The sequence below is a fragment of the Stylophora pistillata genome, chromosome 7 (assembly GCF_964205215.1).
Source record: "Stylophora pistillata chromosome 7, jaStyPist1.2, whole genome shotgun sequence".
In the NCBI taxonomy this organism is placed as follows: domain Eukaryota; kingdom Metazoa; phylum Cnidaria; class Anthozoa; order Scleractinia; family Pocilloporidae; genus Stylophora; species Stylophora pistillata.
Genome location: NC_142525.1, coordinates 1,361,417 through 1,382,500, shown reverse-complemented (window position 1 = coordinate 1,382,500; position 21,084 = coordinate 1,361,417). Strand labels below are relative to the sequence as shown.

The 21,084-nt window shown below is 38.0% G+C and overlaps 3 protein-coding genes and 1 long non-coding RNA gene across 7 annotated transcripts; 1 reads left to right on the top strand and 3 right to left on the bottom strand.

Annotated features, from left to right (window-relative positions):
* Nucleotides 1-481: 481 nt before the first annotated feature.
* Nucleotides 482-3,505, bottom strand: LOC111328500 (alpha-1,3-mannosyl-glycoprotein 4-beta-N-acetylglucosaminyltransferase C). The gene is made up of 3 exons (XM_022932945.2): nucleotides 2,853-3,505; nucleotides 2,338-2,514; nucleotides 482-1,684 (listed from the first exon to the last, which is right to left on the bottom strand). Exons 1-3 carry the CDS (start codon nucleotides 2,926-2,928, stop codon nucleotides 591-593), a joined length of 1,347 nt encoding a protein of 448 aa, XP_022788680.2. The 5' UTR covers nucleotides 2,929-3,505; the 3' UTR covers nucleotides 482-590.
* A 536-nt stretch (nucleotides 3,506-4,041) lies between these two features.
* On the top strand, nucleotides 4,042-13,570 carry LOC111328499 (angiomotin-like protein 1). 3 transcript variants are annotated; one of them, XM_022932942.2, is made up of 14 exons: nucleotides 4,044-4,389; nucleotides 4,697-4,747; nucleotides 6,622-6,987; nucleotides 7,528-7,688; nucleotides 8,601-8,745; nucleotides 9,998-10,038; nucleotides 10,281-10,350; nucleotides 11,356-11,501; nucleotides 11,620-11,874; nucleotides 11,982-12,049; nucleotides 12,201-12,335; nucleotides 12,439-12,596; nucleotides 12,702-12,775; nucleotides 13,016-13,570. In XM_022932942.2, exons 1-14 carry the CDS (start codon nucleotides 4,314-4,316, stop codon nucleotides 13,061-13,063), a joined length of 1,794 nt encoding a protein of 597 aa, XP_022788677.2. In that variant the 5' UTR covers nucleotides 4,044-4,313; the 3' UTR covers nucleotides 13,064-13,570. The 3 variants fall into 3 exon arrangements, 2 of the variants coding, with proteins under 2 accessions (XP_022788677.2, XP_022788678.2); XR_015989308.1 differs by lacking the exon at nucleotides 13,016-13,570 and having other exon boundaries at nucleotides 4,042-4,389; nucleotides 12,461-12,596; XM_022932943.2 differs by lacking the exon at nucleotides 4,697-4,747.
* LOC148726070 (uncharacterized) lies at nucleotides 4,756-11,089 on the bottom strand. The gene is made up of 3 exons (XR_015989309.1): nucleotides 10,124-11,089; nucleotides 7,375-7,613; nucleotides 4,756-6,478 (listed from the first exon to the last, which is right to left on the bottom strand). It is a non-coding gene; the product is annotated as an uncharacterized LOC148726070 (long non-coding RNA).
* On the bottom strand, nucleotides 13,482-20,990 carry LOC111328501 (uncharacterized protein CXorf65 homolog). 2 transcript variants are annotated; one of them, XM_022932946.2, is made up of 5 exons: nucleotides 16,629-20,990; nucleotides 15,642-15,728; nucleotides 14,522-14,641; nucleotides 14,331-14,399; nucleotides 13,482-14,026 (listed from the first exon to the last, which is right to left on the bottom strand). In XM_022932946.2, the coding sequence occupies exons 1-5, from the start codon at nucleotides 16,651-16,653 to the stop codon at nucleotides 13,875-13,877; spliced, it is 453 nt and encodes a 150-aa protein (XP_022788681.2). In that variant the 5' UTR covers nucleotides 16,654-20,990; the 3' UTR covers nucleotides 13,482-13,874. The 2 variants fall into 2 exon arrangements, with proteins under 2 accessions (XP_022788681.2, XP_088582938.1); XM_088726812.1 differs by lacking the exon at nucleotides 14,331-14,399.
* Between the last annotated feature and the right edge of the window lie 94 nt (nucleotides 20,991-21,084).

Below are 21,084 nucleotides of genomic sequence, written 5' to 3'. Positions count from 1 at the left end.
CAAACTCAAGACAAATTTAACTGCCAAGAGTCACTCACTTATCATGCATGGGATGTCTGCTCAGGAAAGAGCATACACAGAAGAAGAATCCAATCTTCACTTTCGCAAGTGTCTGTGTCCGCTTCATGATGAGAAAGTGTTCGCTTACGGGAGTGTGTAAATACTGAGTTTCACTAGCAGGAAAATCTGGGAATTGAAAAAAGTGTTCGTAAGTAAGCTACCCGCTTACGAGAGTGTCCTTTAGAGGAGAGTTGACTGTATATTTGGCAAAATTTTATCTTGGGATGCTTTTCCAGAATTGCTTGAAGTATCCTTCTCAAAATTTTTACCACCTCTCCCAACGCCCACAACCACTTCTTTACCTTTATGTTACGCCACTTTTACAGAACACAAAAACGCGCAATACACGTAAAAGTGGGTTTCAAGTTGTGCGTATGGCTCCCCTTCAAATTTTGGGGAAAGTCAAACCCAATGACAAAAGTTTTCACGATCACATCTCGAGTTTTACTTGGACTCTGGCCTTGTACATTTCATCAATCAATTCGTGCAGATTTACAGCCCTTTTTACAATGGTTAGTCTGACCAAGTAATTACTCGTATACTCTTGACCAAACTGAAATCTCTCGTATCATAACCCATCGCTTAACGTCTGCAATAAAATGAATTTTTAAGCATTTTACAAAAAAGTTCACGACAGTTTCTAAGTTTCTAACATCTAAAACGGGATCTGTGAAGGACGCAACTACCTTGCATTGTGATTCATCGCAAGTGTTTGTTTCCATATTATTTGCGCATAGTGAGAGTTCGCTGTTAATCATCATATCACTATAAAAAGGACTTCCAGTGGCTACAAGCACGCGCGAAATTTTAAAAGGTGATACGAATTTCACTATAACTTTATCATCCTTTTTCGGTGTTTGGAGCCAAGCAAAGCTTTCGTGAATGAAAGCTTTTTCTATTTCATGACCTCCTTCACATTTGAAAGTTGTTTCAAACTCAGCCCTTGGTTTTGAGCCGCGTGGCTCTATAGCCATTTTAAATAGGAACTGACCACCTTCCTGAGAAGTTAATGGACACGACATTCTCAGATTTGCAAAGACATTTACGATTGATTGAGGGAGACGACCGCCGGGGAAAAGAGCCGCATAGTCAGCCAAGTCACCGACCAAAGCCTCAGAATAAAGCCGTCCTAAGGAGGGCAGCGATCGTTCTCCGAAATCGTGTGCGTAAAATGTAAGGTTTTTCTCTTCGATTTTGTTTACAACTTCCTTGATTACCGGCAAATAGGGTTTAAAAGCTCGGGCTTGATCGGTCAAAAGCAAGAAGTGCTTTGACAAACGGAAGCAGTACTCGAGGAGAAAACACAATCTTTTGTTGAAGGCCATTGTATTATTTTTGAAAGCCTCCGTTACTGTCAAATCACCCCATCCCGCGGGTTCTATGTTGACTGCCTCGTAAAATTCTCGCGTTGGATGTAAGACCTGAATAAGACCTTTGTCCAGTTCTTGTTCAAATTCGCTTTTGATGCGCTGTAAAAGAAGTGAATTGGAATCTCCTTCGAAAACCACAGCGAACACAATGTCGACATGCTCCTCTGTTGAAATGTGTTTTGTCAAGGAATAGAGAGCTTGTAGCAGGTTACTCTCTTCGCCTTTAGTTCCAACAATGCCGACAGTGAGGAAAACTGGAGAAAAATTGACAAAAGTCAGTAAATATATCTTATTAGACGTTTTGTTGTGTGGTTTCTCTGGGTATTTTTTAAACGAGTTGCGCCGTATTTTGACGAAATACAAATAACGAGTAAAAATGCTCAGCGATGCTAAACAACAAAACGTCTAATAGGTTATTTATTATCCAACACGCCAAATTGTTATTTCAGTGCGGGCGAACTTCGCGGATATTTATTTAATGGCACGTCAACGCGCCTAATGGAATTGGCGCGTTGACGTGTTGCTGATTCTATTTTCTTCAATAAATGAAGAAATTTCCAGGTCGTGTAGCTGTTTTTCTTCGTTCGATCATCTAATAAACTTGGATCAATATTTGCCAGCCATTCCGACTCTTCGCAGTCAAAAATATGATTCAAATTGTCCGCCATTTTTTGAACGCCCGAGAAATAGAAAGAAATATCCAAAGTTCTAGCAATCTTGGAGAAGACACAAATAGCAGAGTATCGGTTAATAAAACTGTCTTTGAAATTTCTCTTCGATTATTTTCTTTCTAACTTTACGCAAATCAGTGTACTCTGTTTTAGTAATTACAAAACTAAACCTTTTGAATTGCATCTTAAATCGAGATCAGATTCGCAAAATTAAGATGACTATCGCCCACTAATACCTTTCTGTTTTCTTTCCTTTCCAAGAACAAGTCCTTGCCTTATGTTCACGCCATCTAATACTCTCTTAGTGCAGTAACTCGATAAAGCTTTCAGCGGACACTGTTCAGCAGGTATACCAAGAATGCTGTCTGAACCATCGCATGTGAGCAACGATGAAGAGCTTCTGTAGTAAATATCTAGAGAGCGAGCAAAAGAAAAACGAAAAAACTCAGGAAAAGACCGCTTTCTTTACAATCTATTCAAAATATTAAAGAAGAACTGCAAAGTAATCGATTACATAAAGTTTTTATGTTGACAATTGTACGGATGATTTTGACAAAAATGCTGATTTGAATAAATCGCATTATAGTGAGAACGAAGTCAAATGTATGTCAACCTAAATCTGCACTTACTAACAAAAACAGGGGATTTGAAAAAAGATCTTTTTCGAAGAAGCATATTCTCGACGCGTATTTTTACAGGAGGCAAACTACATAGATCACTAAATAGAAGAAATAACTGAGGCATCACTTACGTTTAAGCACTACCATTGCGGCATTAAAAATAATGACTCCAAAGAGAAAAACCGTGAAAAGATGCTGCTTCCACATTTTACGAAAAATTTCCCTCGATGAATTAGATGGAGTTTCCAAAAGAAAGTAAATCCAATAAGTTGACAAAGTAGAACTGCTGCCTGGTAATCGTACAAAGCCTGAAAAAATGTTCTCCACTTGAATACTATTTTATCCTCCTAGTCGAGAACGAAAACAGTATCAAATGAATTTAAATTTTAGTCAAGTCGGTTGAAGGTGTCAAAACGCATCAAAAGATCTGTGTCAAGTAGAGTGTTATTCCAACAATCAACACAAAGGCAGTCGAAATTCGGTGAAAAGCTTCCACAACTGATTCAGTTTTCAGTATTCAATTTTAATTTCGTTTTACAAAGATACACGGTTACGAATATGTAATCCTTTAATTCTTTTAGAAAATAAATCGAGAGGACATGTTGCATGTCACTACGTTCTCCATCGCACTATGCGTTCTCCCTTTGCGTTTCGCGTTCGAAGCCTCTCACTAGAACGTTTTCTCTGCTGCTGACGTCATTCTGACGCACTTGCGTCCATCCTAAACAGGTTCCAAGAGCATTCGATAATTACACCGGAAATAGCTTTCAGGGCATTACTTCCGTTTAAGTAATAGCGTCAACACAAAGTAAACAAAAAGTTGTAACTTTTACTGACTGATAATTTACCGATAACGCGATTGACTAACAACTCATAGAGGCCATGCAGGTACAGAAATAAAGATCACAGAGTTGATAGTTTTAAGGTCATCAGATTGAAATCGATCATCACAAGCGTGCGTCAGATATGTGCGTTATTTCAAGCTAAAAAGAAATATTTTTGAACCGAAAAGAAACGGGCAAAGTTTTGTTTCAGAAATAAGGATGAAAAAACGAAGGAAACTTACAAGGTGAACTGACGAGTGCCTAGTACTGGCCACACAATTTGAGTTTATTTTAAATTAAGTTAATTTATAAAAAAAAAGTTATAAAGGTGTTTTACTTGACTTTTTCATTTTAGAGCAGAATAATTAAATTTTGCCATAGCGAGTCTAACTTTGAGAAATGTGTGTCTGTATCTATATTATGATGAGGGAAGGAAGTTTAATTACGGTCAGGCCACCAGTGGCTCGGCGTTAATTAACTGGTAAGCATCAAGGGCATCTCATTAAAGTTAATGTCACCATTTCACTGCCTTCACTCAATCTAGCTTGACATTTTGTTTGAGATTGCACTAGCATGTTGTTGTTCGCGGGAAAAAAATAAGTGAGACTGAAGTGAAACTCCGTTTCCTTTGAGCACGAAGAGTTCTCAGGAAACGTTTGCATTGGAAACAAAGGAGTAATGAGTTGAGGTTTTGTGGTTTCTTGTTGCACGGAGTTGTACAAACTTCGGCATTGCAAGCCAAAAACTTGCCTTGCACTGAAACGTTTAATGGATTGGAACGCTGACGAAGTTGCGGACTGGTTAAAAGAAATAAGGCTTTCAAAGTATGCCAAGAGATTTAAAGGTAAATTCTTTCTGACATAATTAATCCAGCTCTTCTTGACATCAGGCACACTGACTCAATGAGCTGTCCTTGACACTGAGTGCGCAGATTGAAAGTTTTCGGTTATTCAACTTAAACCGAATGATATTAGCCGAGTAAAAAACGCATCAAGTTCGAGGAGGTCATGCAATATCGTTTGTTTTAAATGTTTTGACAGAAATCCTTTGTACTGTTGTGCTGTCGTACAAAGATGCGAAAGTTTTGCTAAGTTTTCGGCGAGCTTGTATAGTCTGTTCTCTTTTAATTATTCACTGTGGATTTCTTGTAGGATATTTTGTCAATGGAGCTGTTTTGCTCCAAATGGATGATAATTTTCTTGGTGAGTACTTGACGACTAAAATTGAGCCTAGTTCCTACAACTTAAATTATCACAGTTTCATATCTTTAATATTTCATCAAGTTTTTAGCCTACATTATAATTTGATTGATTCTACTAGCTGGCAAAATTTGATAATTATCAACTGACCAAACACATAAATATAGCAGAAGTTTAGCCTGATAAACAAACATAAATTAGAAACCACAACGCAATTATCCACAACATAATATTCAAACAGTAGTTGTATAAAACTGCTCTATAGTTCGCCGGATATAATAGTGTCTGTCTTTTGGAGAGCTCTTGATCGATAGATCGGAAATCTCTGCGTTGCCTTAGTGAAGCGACGGTCACATATCATGATAGAAATGTTGTAAAGTTTAGATGTTCTGATGCGAGAGAACACGAACTTTAGCTTTTGTTTATACTCTTGGTTGCTCGCGATATTGTGTCAGAGAATCAAAGTGAATCTTTTTATCTCCAAGTAAGTATTTCGTAAGATGCTCTTATCAAGCAGTTTTGCTTACTAATTAACAACAGCAGGAAAAATAAACAAGTTTTCCTCACTTTACCACTACGTAGCATAACAATTAAGTTTATTTATGAATCTGTGACTCTGTAATCTTTCTGCTCTCTTTTGTTTCATCTTTATGCTGCGTCAAAATGGGCAGAAAGTCTCAACAATAGATCGACGGCTTAATTCCACTGAAATCTAATTTCTTTTGATCCTAGCTTATAAAATGTTTTATGCTCCACTTAACTAAACTACAAATTAGCGACTACATGCAAATCACGAGAAGTCACGACAGTTAAAATTTTGTTGCAATTACTGGGCACATCTGTGTTTATAACTTTTCTTCTGTAATGAATAAACGCTTCCTTTCACAGTCTCTTAAGGAACAGATGAAGACACTGTTGTAACGAAAAGCTTCATCCACGAACAAAGTTTAATAAACAGTTGAGAGAAAGAACAAATTGGACTTGTAGTTCTAGTTATATCAAGATCCTGTCAAAACCTAGAATAAATAAAATGATTTTTAGTAAGGGCTCATCAATTCTAAAAAAAAAATATTTGAACCCTATCAGAAAATGACACCTGTTTACAAAACAAATCACTGAGCTATGCATCATTTGAAACGCCTTGATCGTCAGGAATGACGTAGCAATTTTCCGATCATGAACTTGAGCACTTCGCTCGTCTACTTATCCTCATCTACATCAATGGCTTAGGAGGGAGGAAGGTTAAGGAGTGGGGGGGGGGAGGGGTGGGTAATAAGGCACTCCCCTAGTTCTTTCTGACGGGTATGTAGTGCTAAATAGGGTATGGCTTGGGGATCAAAAGAATTAGACAAAGCATACCAGTTTATTTTTAGCGCTTACTTTTTACGTTTTTTTTTTTTTTTTTTTCTGGACTTTGAGCCCTCAATAGAGAGTGAATTTTGTCGGCTAAAATTTCCTAAGACCCATCCCCCCCCCCCCTTGCTTCGTAGACTACGACCCAGCTTAGGTGATTTACCTAACACTTTCCTTAAATATTTATTCAGCCATAAAACCACAGAAAAAATCGTGATTTGTTCAGTTTTCCCTACCAGAGCAAGATTGTACTTTCAGCCATTGACATTGTTTCCTTCAGAAGCTCATATCAGTTTGTAGTCAAAATCTAAAACTGCTTTGTAAGATCCTTCAGATGTGTTTAGTGGCTAAATTCGGATCTCCGTTATGAGCACTTTTCCACTGAAAGATCAAGAATTTACCCGTGGTATCGGCTAAATCTTCAGTGTAACTAAGTATGAGAAAGGACATATATTCGTACAAAAAAAAAAAAATAGATACAAAATCGAAAAACTTGGTTTAATCTGTCTCTACTCTTTCTCCAGATGACCTTGAGGTCACAAATTGTAAGGACAGGGAAATTCTCCTGAAAGAATCCTCCAAGCTTGCCTCGATAAAAAGTAAACAGCCGGCGGCGTCCATTGGAAGAGACTTTGCAAAAAATACACAAACCTTATCAACTCCACTCATTACTGTCAGCAATTTTGATGACGATGACGATGAACAAAAATTAATTGTCGTGTATGGCGACGATCAGCGAAGAGCCCATACTGAATACAGATCAAATGAAAAATTGCCGCTGAATCAAAGAGTTATAAACTTCAAGCATAGCGTTGGAGGACAATCAGTGAGCGATGATAGCTCTGACAGAGATTTTAGTCTTACAGACAGTCACAACAAACACCATTTTGGTAAGAGAAATGTAAGGGACTTGCATTTTATAAGTCTGTATTTAAGTATCGATTAGTGAACAATCACCGGAAGATTTTACACATATTGTGGACCTATTCCGTAGGGGGAAAAACCCCAGCCTGCGCCTGTTCCGTCCCGGAAGGGTATCAACCCACAGGTGCCCCTAGAAGAACTCAATGATATGAGAGAACCCAAAAACACCCGACAAAAATAGACTGGGTCGAGAGTACATTTTGGAGTCATCAAAGGTCTACAAATAAGGCGAAAAATCTTCCATTCGTGTTGATAGCATTATCGTGCAGATTATCATAGTTATTATCATCATCACTGTCTCTTAATGCCGGCCAAATGACAAGGAAACGTGAAGAAATAAATTTGGAGGTTACCTATGATTTATGAGCATCCCTTTCCATCCTAGAGGCGTAGCAATACTTGTTGTTGTTTAATATTAGCCACAAATAAGGGGATAACTCCAGCGGTATCGGTCGCTTGGCTCCTTTAAAGATTTAGCTAACACATGCATTGTCCCTTTCCTGCAGATATCTGTGATGAAGATCCAAACAGGCCAGTTGATCCGACGCCAACAGCATCAGCAGTTGCCACAAGAGCCACTCAAATGGTTGAACTGTTATCAAGTGATAATGTTGCATTACGAGAAAAACTGCAAAGTGTTTACTATGAAATGAGTAGAATGCAAAAGGTAAGGGAAGAAAAAGTCTCGCTTACGGTTTGCAATGGCACAACCCGGGCACATACTTTAAACACGAAGGCGCGCTATAAAAGGAGCCTTAGGTCCCACTGGACCATTTGTCAATCAACCGTCGTGTGATGTAGAAGTGTTAGAGTCGAGTCAACTTGAGCTACAGCTACTCCAAAGCAGTGAACAACGGGCGCATTCCTCAAAATTGCTTTATGTCTTCATCACAATACAAGAATTTTTGAGATTTGTATTTCCTTTCTCCAATGGAAACTGTCTTTATTTGTGGCGGTAAATTTGAGATCGAAGTCGGTGGTTCGCACGTTACCTCATGCCACCATGCTGGTGGAAGTAAACAATAGATATCTCATCAGCTCCTTTTGTTCGTCTACCAGCATTTGAATTTGACCCGCACACGTCAACGGTGAGTAACAAATGAGCCTAGGTCTTCCCAGGGAAGACTTCCTTATATAGCGCGCCTTCGTGTTTAAACCCTCGGGATTGCCCGTTCTATTTCCCATAACAACACAAAGTTACTCGATGCCTGCTTATACACTTCGTAACATTTGATAAAATTTTGTTCTCTGCACAAAACAAGTTGCGGCAACAGAACCACAAAACACACCAACAGCATGTCTTGTGTATGGCAAAAACAAAGAAAAATAGATATATTTTTTTAACTACACTAGGCACTGAAGTGAAATTTCGTGAGGAAATCTTTTGAACAGATAATGAGTCCTCTGTTGACCAAAGTTACGTTGAGGTCATAATCATTGGAAGTTGACGTCTCCTTTTGCCTTTTTTTAGTGTCTATAGGGTCCACTACTACGTCTCGGTCCAAAAAAAGAAAAACAAAAATAGCCAGTATACGTAATTACGACCTCAACCCAGGTTAACAATAAATTTATATTGCAGGTTGAAAGTGAACTTGAGATCTTACGCACTGCATACGAGGAACTACAAATATCGTTTAGGAAACGAGAAAATCTGGAATATAGCACAAGAACACGAATAGAAACGGAGATGAAGAAACTTCGAGAAAGAAACAGGAATCTAAAAGGTGAGAATCATGTGGGTTTCAAACAGATGTGTATTGTAAATTAAAAGTGAAATTTCCACTATTTGTTTGGTATCAGCTGTATATTTATAACGACAACTTCACTGAAATGCCATGCCTTGTAATAATAGTGTATCTCTCGCCAGCGCAAAAAAATTTAAAACATGATAGAAAGCAAAGAAACCTCTGTAAAATCTGCTAAATGCAGAAATATTCTCAAGTTAGGTTGATGTGCAATGATCGTTTCGAAGTTAGAAGATGGATATTTTTACAGTTTTAGTATGTTGTAAACGCTGTCGGCCTGTTCTTTCTTCATGCAAAAAAACATGCATCAAACATGAAAATATTGTTTAGATTTTCTTCGGTAAACTAACTACAAATACGAATGAAATTGATAAACAGTTTTTCTACCTAAAAATCTGTTATTCATGCAAATCTACAAACAATATTGAGGGTGAAAATGTTTTAAAAACTTATCATTTTTTAAGTCTTAAGTGGAGACGGCAACGTGCTATTAAATGGCACAGACAGGTTTATATTAAAAGCGAATTTAAAATATTGAGAGAATATTTGCGATATTTAAGAAACTTGTTAAAGCCGACATCTATCACGATTGAAAAATCAGAGATAAGATCACGTTAGGTTCATTTGTTTCTCTTCCCCAAGCAGAATTCTACTTCTACGAGATTTAATGAGATTATAAAAAAGCACAATTTTTTCTCTAATGACCGAAAGTAAAGCAATAAGTTCTCGTCATATTGTAGAAGTAATATGCATATAAGTTCATATGAAAGACTGACTTGTTGACGTTTCTAGTAACAATTTGATGTTTCATTTGATCCGTCTGTTGTTAAAATCTCTAAGGAAAGTAAAAAAAGGGCGCCATAATTAGCCGATATAAATCGATGCATAACTTAAGCTGATAAAGCTCGCTAACAGGTAATTAAAGAGATAGAGACAAAATTAAGTAAGATTTGTTTATATTGATCCAAGCTGCGGAATTAAAGACCCTGTTAATCAAGTCGAGAAAAAAAAAAAAAAAAAACATGAACTGATTGAAGAACGATACTTCCATACAAATACGTTTTCGTTGTCAAAACTAGGTTTGAATGGGAAAAGTTTGGATGTCCCCTCTACTAACTATGGATGTAGTTAGCGATTTCAGTACTAATAACGTTGTTGTCGATGTTTGTACCGGGTATGGCAGCAGTCACATTGTTATCAAAACATATTCCTCTTAATATTCTATCAACAGCTGAGCTGGAGAAATGTAAAAGTGAAGTCGAACAAGGAAAGGTAATTTATAAAAACATCATAAGTTTGAACGACATGTAACAGCATAATCATATGATGTAGTCGAAAACGAACCCAGGTTACCAACCTTGTTCACAGCTTTTCTTGTACTCAATAAGCCGACAGCAAGGTAACCTTTAAGTGGACTAAGAGCATATATTAGTACGTGTATTAAATATATTTTAGCACCTTAGACATTCATTATCACGAGTGCCTTGTGTCACTTTCTTTTCCATTTTTTACAGAATTCATTGGAGAACTTCAAGAGGGAACTTAAACTCAAGAATGAAGTCATACGACAGCTCATATGTCAAAGTAATCTCACTGATAAATTTTTTTAATAATATCATAGGTGACAAATTACTCCTTAATTTTGGCACGAAATTTCAGCGTTGATCTTTTAATTTCACATGTAAAATTACAAAATTGCCATGGTAACATCTCTTGTATCTCGATCAGACCAAGATGGCATCGAGATTTAAGGTGGTGACCCTCGAAGAAGTTACGAAATTAAAAGAAGCGGCCGAAAATTTAAATACGCGAAAGAGCACAATTAACTGGGTGCGAGTTTTTGAGAAGTGTTGTGACAAAAATTGCCTTGAGAAAAACCTGGAGATGATTCTTCCCGAGCAGTTGGATAAAGTACTCGAACGATTTTACGCCTCAGTGTGTAAACAAGACGTAATCTGTCACCCACAATATTAAAAAGTAATCAAATGGTTTTCTCGTGAAATTAGGAAATAATTTCACGCGCGTTTTGTCAAAATTCTGATAATTCCCCGATCCGAATTTTGACAAAACGCGCGTGAAATTATTTCCTAATTTCACTCGTCGCCATTTGATTACACATAAACTAATTTTTAAATCGAGTGTCGCAAGTACTCCTAGACTACTTCGGTTCTTCTCCACTACGATCTGTGATTGGTTTTGAAAATTTTCGCTAATCTCTCCATTAATTAGATGCAAAACTAATGCCAGTCGCTTTTTCCCGCGCTTTAAGCTGTTTCTTTCTTTAATTTGAGTTCCTGTTGGCTCCCGCGCAGCGTCTGACATAAACTCGTCACCAAGTCTCCCAAAGCCACACAGGCAGGAATGAGTGCGAAATTACCTCCCGAAGTTGCCTGGCAATCAGATACACCTCATCCCTTCTAGTCGTTTACCCCCATTCCTCTCCCCTGAGCACATGTACCAAAGAGTTTCATGAACATCTTTGTATTTCGCAGACGAGGTTGAGCATGTTATATAATAATAATAATAGAGCTGCTACAGAAAATCATAAAAGAACTAGTTGGTAAAAACATTTCATTTGTCTGTACTTAGATAGCAACTTCATTTCAACGAGAGAAGAGCTGGAAGGCACAATAAATCAACAGAACACACAAATAGGAGAACTAGAGAGGGACAAAGATTTGTTGAGTTCATCCCTGGCACAAAGTCGAGAAAGAATAACATGTCTTCAAAATGAGGTGCGATTCAAATTTTCTTAAAAAACGAAATCACGACGTGTTCTAATTGATTTGGAGCTTAAATCACGTATTTCGTATTAGTTAAGTTTGGTCGAGAAATACAATTTTTCTGTTGCAGCTCGAACAAAAGTTGCACACGAATTACGTGAGCTCGACAGGGATGGCAGATGGTCTGCACGTGACGGAAAGTAACCCAGTTGACGAGGGGTCGGGCTCGACAACTGCTGACGAAATAAGAACACGTCACCGTCATTCAATCTCAGCTGATGAAGGTATAGCAGGGTTAGATGGCCCTACAAGTATTCCCGTGTTACTTGAAATGTTAAGAGAGAAAGACGAAAGGATTCAAGTGCTGGAAGATAATTTATCACGGGTAATTGTCCACGTGAAAATAAAATATTATTTTTCATGCATAAAACTTTTTAAAAAGAATTTGTCCGTAGGAAAATGGTGACTGAACCTTCGTCATTTTTCTTTCAGCTCGAACAAACGTTAATGCAAGAAGGCACATCAAGGAGTTTGGCCATTAAAGCTGTATCTGTCCCAAAGTAAGTTTATTCTTACACAATACAGTCAAACGGCAAGCATAATTTTCCATAGATAAGTCATAGCTCTAAAAATTAAGGCGAGTGCGAACTAGTATTAGGAATCATGTACCCACAGTCCCTCTATTGTTTTTTGTTTTTTTTTTTAATTCAGGGAAGCACGGATAGTGGCACTGGAAAAATCGATCCAAGAACGCGAAAAGATTATCGCTGAGTGTAGAGCAGAAAATTTAAAATCCGTCGAAGAACTTTACGTGGCCAACAGGCGCTGTGCTGATTTAGAATCCATGTGAGTTACTGTTAGTCTTAGAATTTTTCTTACCTTTCATCGAACAACATTATTTATACCCCAAAAAACACTAACCTTTAATATTCCACTGTCTTCAACTTAGAATAAAATCCCTTCACTCGCAGTTGGCGGAGAAAACAGCAAGAATACACATTCTTCAAAATAACAACAGCGATGAACTGAGTGAACCCGAATGGCCACTAGACCCAGCCTACTGTCGGACAGACTTCGTCCGAATGAGAGAACTGGCACGAGATTCTTGTGAGTAAACGTTACCTGAACCTTAGGCGCATACCTTGCTAACTTGAGATCTAGAAACCTCAAGAGAATGGTGAAAAATTGTTGATACATTCTATCTGTTTTTAGATGCAGAATCACTTGATTCCGGAATGTCACTTACTAATGCACTAGATGCGAAACAAACAGATCCTGAATTCAAGGTACAGTAAAAAGAACATATCAAATGATCCATGATCGGTGTGACAAAAACATTCAAGTATTTCAACAGATTTTCATTAATGGAGCCCAGATTTGAACTGGAAATGAATTCTTGCGATAATCAGGTGGATACTGCACGTACCCGGGAACAGCTTTGAAATATGTAACTTTATAGGCGGGACAGTATATAAAACTACGAAAGAACCTTTTAATTTTGTCTGTTTTGCTATTCATCTCTACAGACAATGGACGAACCAGATGAGCTATCAGTTCACTTTTGGTCTGTGTAGCAATTTAGATTTGGAAAGGATAAGTGGACATAGAAAATACCACTGCGGACTTCATCCGAGTGTCTTCTTGGATATTTGAGTCAAAGATCTTTTAAAACAAGCTAATTTTTTCCGTTGAACAAATGTAGACCTTTAAAAGCAGAGCTTCATCCAAAATTCAAGGAACAAGAGTGAAAACAAAACAAAAACCCGCCTCTGAAACCAAGTGTATCAGGTGGCTTGAATCTTAGTGAAACTACACAAAATGACGAAGTGTAATTTTAAGTTTTGGCCAGTTTTAAAGGGGAAATAAACACATTCATCTGTTTGCAAGTTTGATATAGGTTGGCGATTGTTGTCGCATGAAACAAAATGGCAACTCAGTTACCAAGAAAGATTGCATAATTATGAATTATACAAAAGAAAAGTTAGATAATCATACTTTTAAAAATATACGAAAACCTTTACTTCCTAATACCAATATTGTACAGCAGCATCGCATTAAAAACTAATTGCCAATTGCGAGAAGACAGATCATTGTGTTTTATTCGTTATCAATTCTTGATGAATTTTCTTGTGACGAAATATTCTGTTACAGTCCCTTTAAAGAAGACCAACCCATTTAGGAGTCCCCAGTTAGAGGGGGTTGATCTGGACAATGTTCTCTTGGGACACTATGCAGTGTCAATGCAATGCCTCATGTCAGATGCGGGAGGGGGGGTGGGTAAGGAGGGCTCAATTTGTTTGCTTTGCGAGTGGTGTCTCTCTTCTTCATCAAGGACATTGGCTGTGAAGTAGAGCATCCTATCATAGGATAAGTTGAACGCATTTTCTAAGAATTCTTGTTAATCGAGAGCGCCTTGGGTTTTATCTTTCCTGATGTGCCGGCTCGTCCAGGTTTTAGGGAATTTCTTTTCGATCGCAGTCTATCGGCGCCAGGTGAGCGACTACCTTCTCCCTTTGCCATATCCTTTTCCAAGCTCGCTGAAAAGCAAAACATTATCTAAGTAGCGATGATCTCTTGGTAACCTGTAGGTAATTTAAGTCTTGGTTACCGGTAGGTAATTTAAGTATAATACAACATTAGGGAAATTCATGCTCTCTTCTCCCACCCACCCCACCCCCTTGCATTAGTGAAACCCTCGGTGACTCTTTTACCGCTTGCCAGCATGACAATTTTCTGAGTGAAAAAAGCAAGTCTGAAAACTGACTCAGTGCAAAACATGATTTTTTTCCCTACCGTGTGTTTTTGTGTCTTAATAAAGGATATTTTGGTTCAATAAATTACCTAAAAAATGGTCCGTGATAACAGATTTATCCCTGAGAAGCGGTTTGTAAAATGCTCTTCCATTTTCCTCTGAAAAGATAAATAACAAGCTGTTATTCAAGTACCTATTGCTAGCTTTTGTTTTTTCGGAATAAATTCTAAATACCTGGAAATAGTAACATTAACCTTGCCATGGATATAGTATAACTTACTTTCCATCTGTATAAGGACGTATTTTTCTCTGGGTTTCAGGAAATTTGTGGCATAAGATTCTTGAGGCTGATGTTGAAGGTATTTTGGATAACCAGCTACTTCACAAAGATCCACTTCAGCTGAAGAAAAGAAAGACAGAATCCATCGCAGCTTCTCCATCGTCGATCCTCTTTATTCATTCTTAACTATTTTTTCAGTATTGTCTTCCTTATAACATACCATTATTTTCGAAATTCCTCAATGGAAGTATACACTTTGTCATGGCAATACAAAATAGTCGAAATCTTGTGTTTTGATAGGCTGACACAAGCCACCTCTTCTTGCCATTATTATACATTGTAGTCACCATCTATCTTTTCAATGGCTAAACGCCCACAGTAAATTCTGGGAAACAGTGCAACCTACAGATTATTCACTAATCTGTACCTACAGATTAGTGAATAATCTGTATGTTGAGCGCGCAATGCACGATTTCCAGTGGAGCAATGTCAAGTTCACGGACAGCAAAGTAAGAATGGCTTCTCGATTCGCTTCATCGACCCAGCGAGAAATTGAGAAATTACTTGAAATTACTTGTATTCGGAAAATACTAAAATACTGACAAAAGTGGCGAAGGAAATGTTCAACAAATACCGCAAGGAGAAAAATATCCAGAAGCCAGACTACAAAGAGGAATTAGCCCAGGTGAAAATTTGTTTACCACACAGTTGTACATTTTTAAGTGTTCGAAAATAAACTGTGTTCGCTGCGATAATGCGTTTGGCGTTAATTCCTTTAAGATAATGTATAATAAAACAATTATTGGATTCGGTTTTTGTGATATCCGGAATAATCAAGGTCTCGGTTACTGTTCAGCCGAAGCCGAAGGCTTCGGCTGAACACTAACACTTACCTTTTGAACAATCCTAGCCACGCCCAAGTAGATCGAGTATAAAAGAGTGCTTTTCGCAGATACATACGTGATAAAAATCACCATGAAAAATAAACTCGTTTTTATCATACTACATGAGTAGACTTTCCCTTAAATATTCCAGGACCACTGCGGATTTCTATGGACAAACGATTTTGAAGTTGAAATATTTGAGTCCCAGCAAAATATGATTGTAACAAACACCTCACCTTGCACTTCACACTTGCACCGCTTTTTGATACAATCTAACAGCAGCTTGAGCCTGCAGTCTGTGTTAAACAGTGCTTCTTCTTGTTCTGCAAAAATGGTAAGTAAGGGCTGTTACTGTGGGCTGTTACGGGGCTCGATGCAGCAAAAACTCGTTCCCAGGACGCTCTCACAGATAATACTTCGTTAGAGTATTCAAATTTCGTGACTTAACTATACTGTAGATACCGTTAACGATACTAAGCTGCAAATTTTATCGGATTATATTCATAAAATTAGTTCTAATCCGCAAAAGAGATCATAGAAAGACATTAATAAACGCGTAAAAGTATTCAATGTCCTAAAGAGTGTAAATATATTTGTTAGTAATGGTAGTTTTAATTGACGATCTTGCTAAATCAGTGGTACATTTTCTTTAAGATTTTCTTAAAAATGTAACTTTGTTACAATAGCCTTACTCTAAGTATAAAACTATTCAAAACCCCAAACAAGAAAAAGAAAAACTTAAGAACATGAGTAAGTGTTGTTTTAATACCAAGAGAATCGAGAGGCCATGCAACTCTAACAAAACATAAAATGTCCAAGTTAACATCGTCGAGAGTTACTGGAACATTTCGTTCCGCACGGTTAACAAAATTTTCATCCTGTCTAAAGAATACTTCAGATATCTGACAACAGTACGGCCACGTTTTAGCGACTTCAGTTGACACAAAGTAGTCTAACCTCTCCCTGCTGTGTGTTCACGCATGTAACAACAAACAAATTGACAGCTTTAAAACGAGAGTTGTCGTGCGAGATCCTGAAAACTTCACTGACGAATTATTTTTATCTGACAGACTTCAAATGTTATAAAAGCCTTTTAGATATTTGATTAATTTCTGTCTGCTTTGAAAATCCTTGATAAAATTGTCCATCACCTATGAGAGAAGCTGCTTTTATGTTGCATGTCTGAGCACTAGATACCTTCACTGATAAAGCTGCAGACTTACCCCCATACACAACTGTAATAAACATTTTTCTCAGGGCCTCACCAGGTGCCTCTTATTAAACTAATTTCATCCGACAGGTTTAGGATCTTAAGTAATGTAATTAAGTTTGGAATCTTCACTTGCTAACGAGGTGCTAATTAATTTTTTTGTAAATGTTTTTTTTTTCAAAATTGTTTTGGTCTACGAAAGCTTGAAAGAACATCGATCAATTTACAGATTACGAGGAAACAGAAATTCATCGAATATTGACATTAGCTTCCATAAAATGTGTCTTTGATGAAGGCTAGTCATATTTCTTCACTAATTCTTCCTGCTTTTCTGCGGCTAAATTGATTTTGACTTTGTGAAACTGTTTTAATCATTTAAATTCCAAAAAGATTAAAATCGAGAGTGGCGCCAAAATACCTGACAAGTCATCTGAGAAAACAATATGAATGTCACTTGTCAAACCGAGACATCAGTGTAAGTGATTTTTCTCTCAACTGCGAATCAATTTGTGATATTGAAGGCGAAGACGGCGGTAGAATTGATAAAGACTAAATAACCTTAAAGGTAAGTTGAGGAAAGTGTACTGCCCACTTTCCATCGCTGATAAGAAGAGGCCATCGAATAAAATCCATAGGAAGGGACAAAGGTCAGCGAACTTAAAATACTCGACTTATATAAAAGATTTCGATATTATTGTCATTTGTGTTGTCCTAGTAACTACTAATGTCCTTCCCAGATTTCCCATGGTTAGGTCGCATTTGGAAGCCGCAGGAACGAGCGAAAACTGGTAACGGTTTTCACGAAGGTAATTCTACCAGCTGTAGATGATTTGCAAAGACTTCGCTTCTTTTCCTTATTCATTCAGAAGAGCTGTTAATATTTTCTTCATGATTAAAAGGAGAACGCTGTTTTCTCAGGTCCTGTATACCCAGAAAGTTTAATCCACAGAATTTACCTTGCAGCACATACTCAAGTGCACATTCTGGTACATTAGTGGGTATCTTTAACAGTTAAAAAAACACAACTGAAAGCCTTATCCTCATTGGTAACGAGAGATTTTTAAGAGAGGGTTGAAAAGGGCGTGCGGGGCGGGGCAGGATTCTAAGAAGTTCGTCCACTAATGAACTGAAAAGTTTGACTGGCTGGTACCGTTAACACTTGCCTCCTAGGTCGCCCGTCTTCCTTTTTCCGTTCGTTCATCAATTTTCGCATCCGTGCGAGGTGTTCCGGCAGCCGGGTGGTGGATATGGTTAATTGGGAAGTAGAGTATCTCTTTTCCTCGTTTTCTTTATTTCTTGGAGAGATATCCTCTGTCCAGCGATTTATTACCGGTACAGCAACGTCAACTTTATTTCCACGGGACGTCCCAATTCTACGAGAGGGAGGGGTATTAATATGTGCGGGATGTTTGCCTTTTCCGGCCATTTTGGAGCGTCCTTTGGCTGCCACGACAGTATTTAATTAAGCCATCCCGCTTGTACTCGAGGGATCGACTCTAGATGAGGATTTTCTCTTTGTTCCGTTTTTCCGAATCGCAAATGTCGAACTCATGTTAGAGTCTCTTTCTGTCTCATCATGGTGTTTTTCCATTTTACGGGAGGTCGTTTCTGCTTTTTCCAAGCTGATGTAAGATTCCCCAAAAACATTTTTCTCCCACCTCATATTTGAGTTTAACATAAATGCATGATTTTCTTTTCCGCGAACATATTTCTCCGAATTATCGCAATTTTTATTAAAAGCTTCTTCCGTTCTACTTGTACCAGGCTTCTCGTTCGACCCACTTAATCGGCCAACCGTGATGTTGCGGAATTTTTGTTCCGCTCGCTGGTTCAACTGAGGACTGTATCTATCACACTGTCTACGTTCTATTTTAACGCGGAGTTTATTCTTCTACCTCTCAAGGGTTCTACTATCGATCTGATTACAGTGTACGTGCACTTCAGTTCTTTTTTGCTGTCTTACACAATACAGTACTATAATCTATCACATGCACAGCTTACAGTAATATAACTATCGTACGATATATCAAGCCTAATTCACATGATCCCTTCCTTATTTGGTTCAATTAGCGCGTGCAAAGTACATCACCTGATAAACTGTGCACTAAGTTCAATTTACTGAGGGAATCTATCACGTCATCATTTAACTAATTCCTTTTACAATTAATATTTGACTTATTATTAATGAGCAACTAACTTATTCCCGACACGTGACACGTGTTTCCTCCCGAGCCTTACGACGAGCGGTTTTCATGACACTAGCGTAACGCAGCACTACAACGATCGCTGACAAGTGTCACGAAACTTGCCCCGCTAAGAAAAATTGTGTAACCATTATGGCTTTCCCATTGGACAGCACAGATGAACTCATACGACAAATAAACATACCTGCAACAACAGGAAGTCGAAGTCAGCTAAAAATAGAGATGTGTTTGTTTGTAAAGCGCTTAGCTACGGAGGAATTCGGCACTCCCATGCTCAGTTCGACATGCGCGCGTGAAAATCCCCGACTCGTCCTGGGTCCCCGTAATGTTGGCAGCACGAGAGAGCGAGGTGTTCTGGGTAGTAACAGAGTGAGCTACCTACACTTTCCCCATCACTCCTTTTCTCCCGCAACAAACTTTCGTGATGCGTATAGCACAAAGATTACTGGCGACGAATCAACGAAAATAATTGCCTAGCAGCTCTTCACAGATGGTTTTTAGCGCGCTTGTTGTTGTTGTTTTTTTTTCAAAGAACTTTGGAAGGGTTTTTTTTTTGCGTTTTTTCTCTCTGATTATCTATTTGAGATTCTAAGCGATGCGTAGGAATTTTAGAGCTAGTTAAAGATATTCTCCTTGGAGCTACTTCCGACGGTAACCGAATACACACGAATAAAATACCGTTCACGAACAAGGAGAGAAACGAATTCCGATAATGTGGAGTCAGAAAAATGGGAGGAGATAAACGAAGGGAGTCGCGAGACGATGATGGCATCAACAACAAATCCACTGAACGGGAAAACTGAACTCTAGAATCAATGAATGAAAGGCTAGACTGAGGGCGCGAAAAACTTGTTTACTAAAAAGTGATTGCATAATACTTACACACTTGTTAATCATTGAGAGAGCCACAATTCTACAAACCTTGACCATCCAAATGCAGGAAGAATCGCCACAAATAAAGCATGTATCCAAATGCAAACCAAAGCAAACCTTGCTCTTCTGATGGTTAACCAATTTCTTTCTGTACTGGGGTGGATACACAATATTGCTAACCATCTATCAACAGATACTGCTGTGAGTCTCAGAACAGAGGTCAAACAGAACAGTGAGTTGGTCAAGCCACTTATTGTACTCAGAGATTCACCAAACAACCACTGATTGTAAAAGGCTGAAGCAGCTATCAGAGGCATCCCAAAGACCGACTGCAAAAGATCTACCACCGCGAGATTTGCGAGTATTCCAATTTCATCCCGCAACGATTTGTAAAGGATTATCACGAATAATGTCAGTCATAACGTTTCCAATCACACCGATTATGATTATTCCGCTTAAAATGATTCCCGTGATAAAACCGATATCAACCGGCATGATATGCGATAACTATCTTACCAGCACAGTTAACGACGCACATAAATAATTACTGCGCGAAGTAAATTAGCTTTGTGAAAGGGGATAGATGATGAGAAGAAATTAAGTAGTACTGAAAAGAGTCAGTTGTTGTCACTCTGCCATGCAAAGAAACCATCACCGTCTTCCGATGTGTTCACAAGTCCTGTGAGCCTTTTAACATCATACATAATCTACGTCACTAATCGGATATATCTTTGTCCCAAAGAAAAATGTAAGAGTGAAAAAAAATGTTGTTCTTGATGTCTTACGTGTTTTTTCTGGCTCTATTTCCTTATTTCTCTATTTCAAAAAAGACCTCTTATAAATAGCAATGAGTTATAACAAGTACCACTTTAAAACGAAACATCCACGCTTGCTCAAGTACGTGATCGTGAAGTTTACCGCTTTCGTTCCCAAGGTCATGGTTTCCAATCCAGTTGCACCTCTTTTTCATTCTCCTTTCTCTTTTGGATGAAATTTCGAAATAACATTGCAAAAGGACGGAAAATGGTGTTGTCAGATAAGACAGATGACAGAAATGGCTTTCTCGACTTCAAAAACTGCTTGCATGCACTCATCTTAATCCTCCGAGAAGTGAAAAATAATTATAACTATAGCTAATCGATTATTGTTAATTTTTTGTGAAAAGACCACAAACATCGGAATTAAGGAAGTGGTTTTCTTCTGGTAGTCTTGGTCATTTTTTTTTCAATAAAACAATCTAAATTTTACATTTAAAGTATGAAATTATACTTTTGTGCATCATGTTTTCCTCGCCGAAGTGAACGCTCGTTTGTTTAATATCGTCAAAACGTGTTGTCAATGCTTTTCGATTTTTTTCGTGAAAATGATCTTCAAGCAGCTGCTAAGTTACGT

Coding starts and splice junctions, on each gene's coding strand:
- LOC111328500 (XM_022932945.2), bottom strand. CDS start 2,928: ATGTGGAAGCAGCATCTTTTCACGGTTTTTCTCTTTGGAGTCATTATT. Junction 2,515..2,852: donor CGCAATGGTAGTGCTTAAAC/GTAAGTGATGCC, acceptor CTCGCTCTCTAG/ATATTTACTACAGAAGCTCT. Junction 1,685..2,337: donor AAAGGAAAGAAAACAGAAAG/GTATTAGTGGGC, acceptor ATTTTTCTCCAG/TTTTCCTCACTGTCGGCATT.
- LOC111328499 (XM_022932942.2), top strand. CDS start 4,314: ATGGATTGGAACGCTGACGAAGTTGCGGACTGGTTAAAAGAAATAAGG. Junction 8,746..9,997: donor AAGAAACAGGAATCTAAAAG/GTGAGAATCATG, acceptor TTCTATCAACAG/CTGAGCTGGAGAAATGTAAA. Junction 11,875..11,981: donor TGGAAGATAATTTATCACGG/GTAATTGTCCAC, acceptor TTTTTCTTTCAG/CTCGAACAAACGTTAATGCA.
- LOC111328501 (XM_022932946.2), bottom strand. CDS start 16,653: ATGTTTATTACAGTTGTGTATGGGG. Junction 15,729..16,628: donor TATTACAGTTGTGTATGGGG/GTAAGTCTGCAG, acceptor CCATTTTTGCAG/AACAAGAAGAAGCACTGTTT. Junction 14,642..15,641: donor GTGCAAGTGTGAAGTGCAAG/GTGAGGTGTTTG, acceptor TCTTTTCTTCAG/CTGAAGTGGATCTTTGTGAA.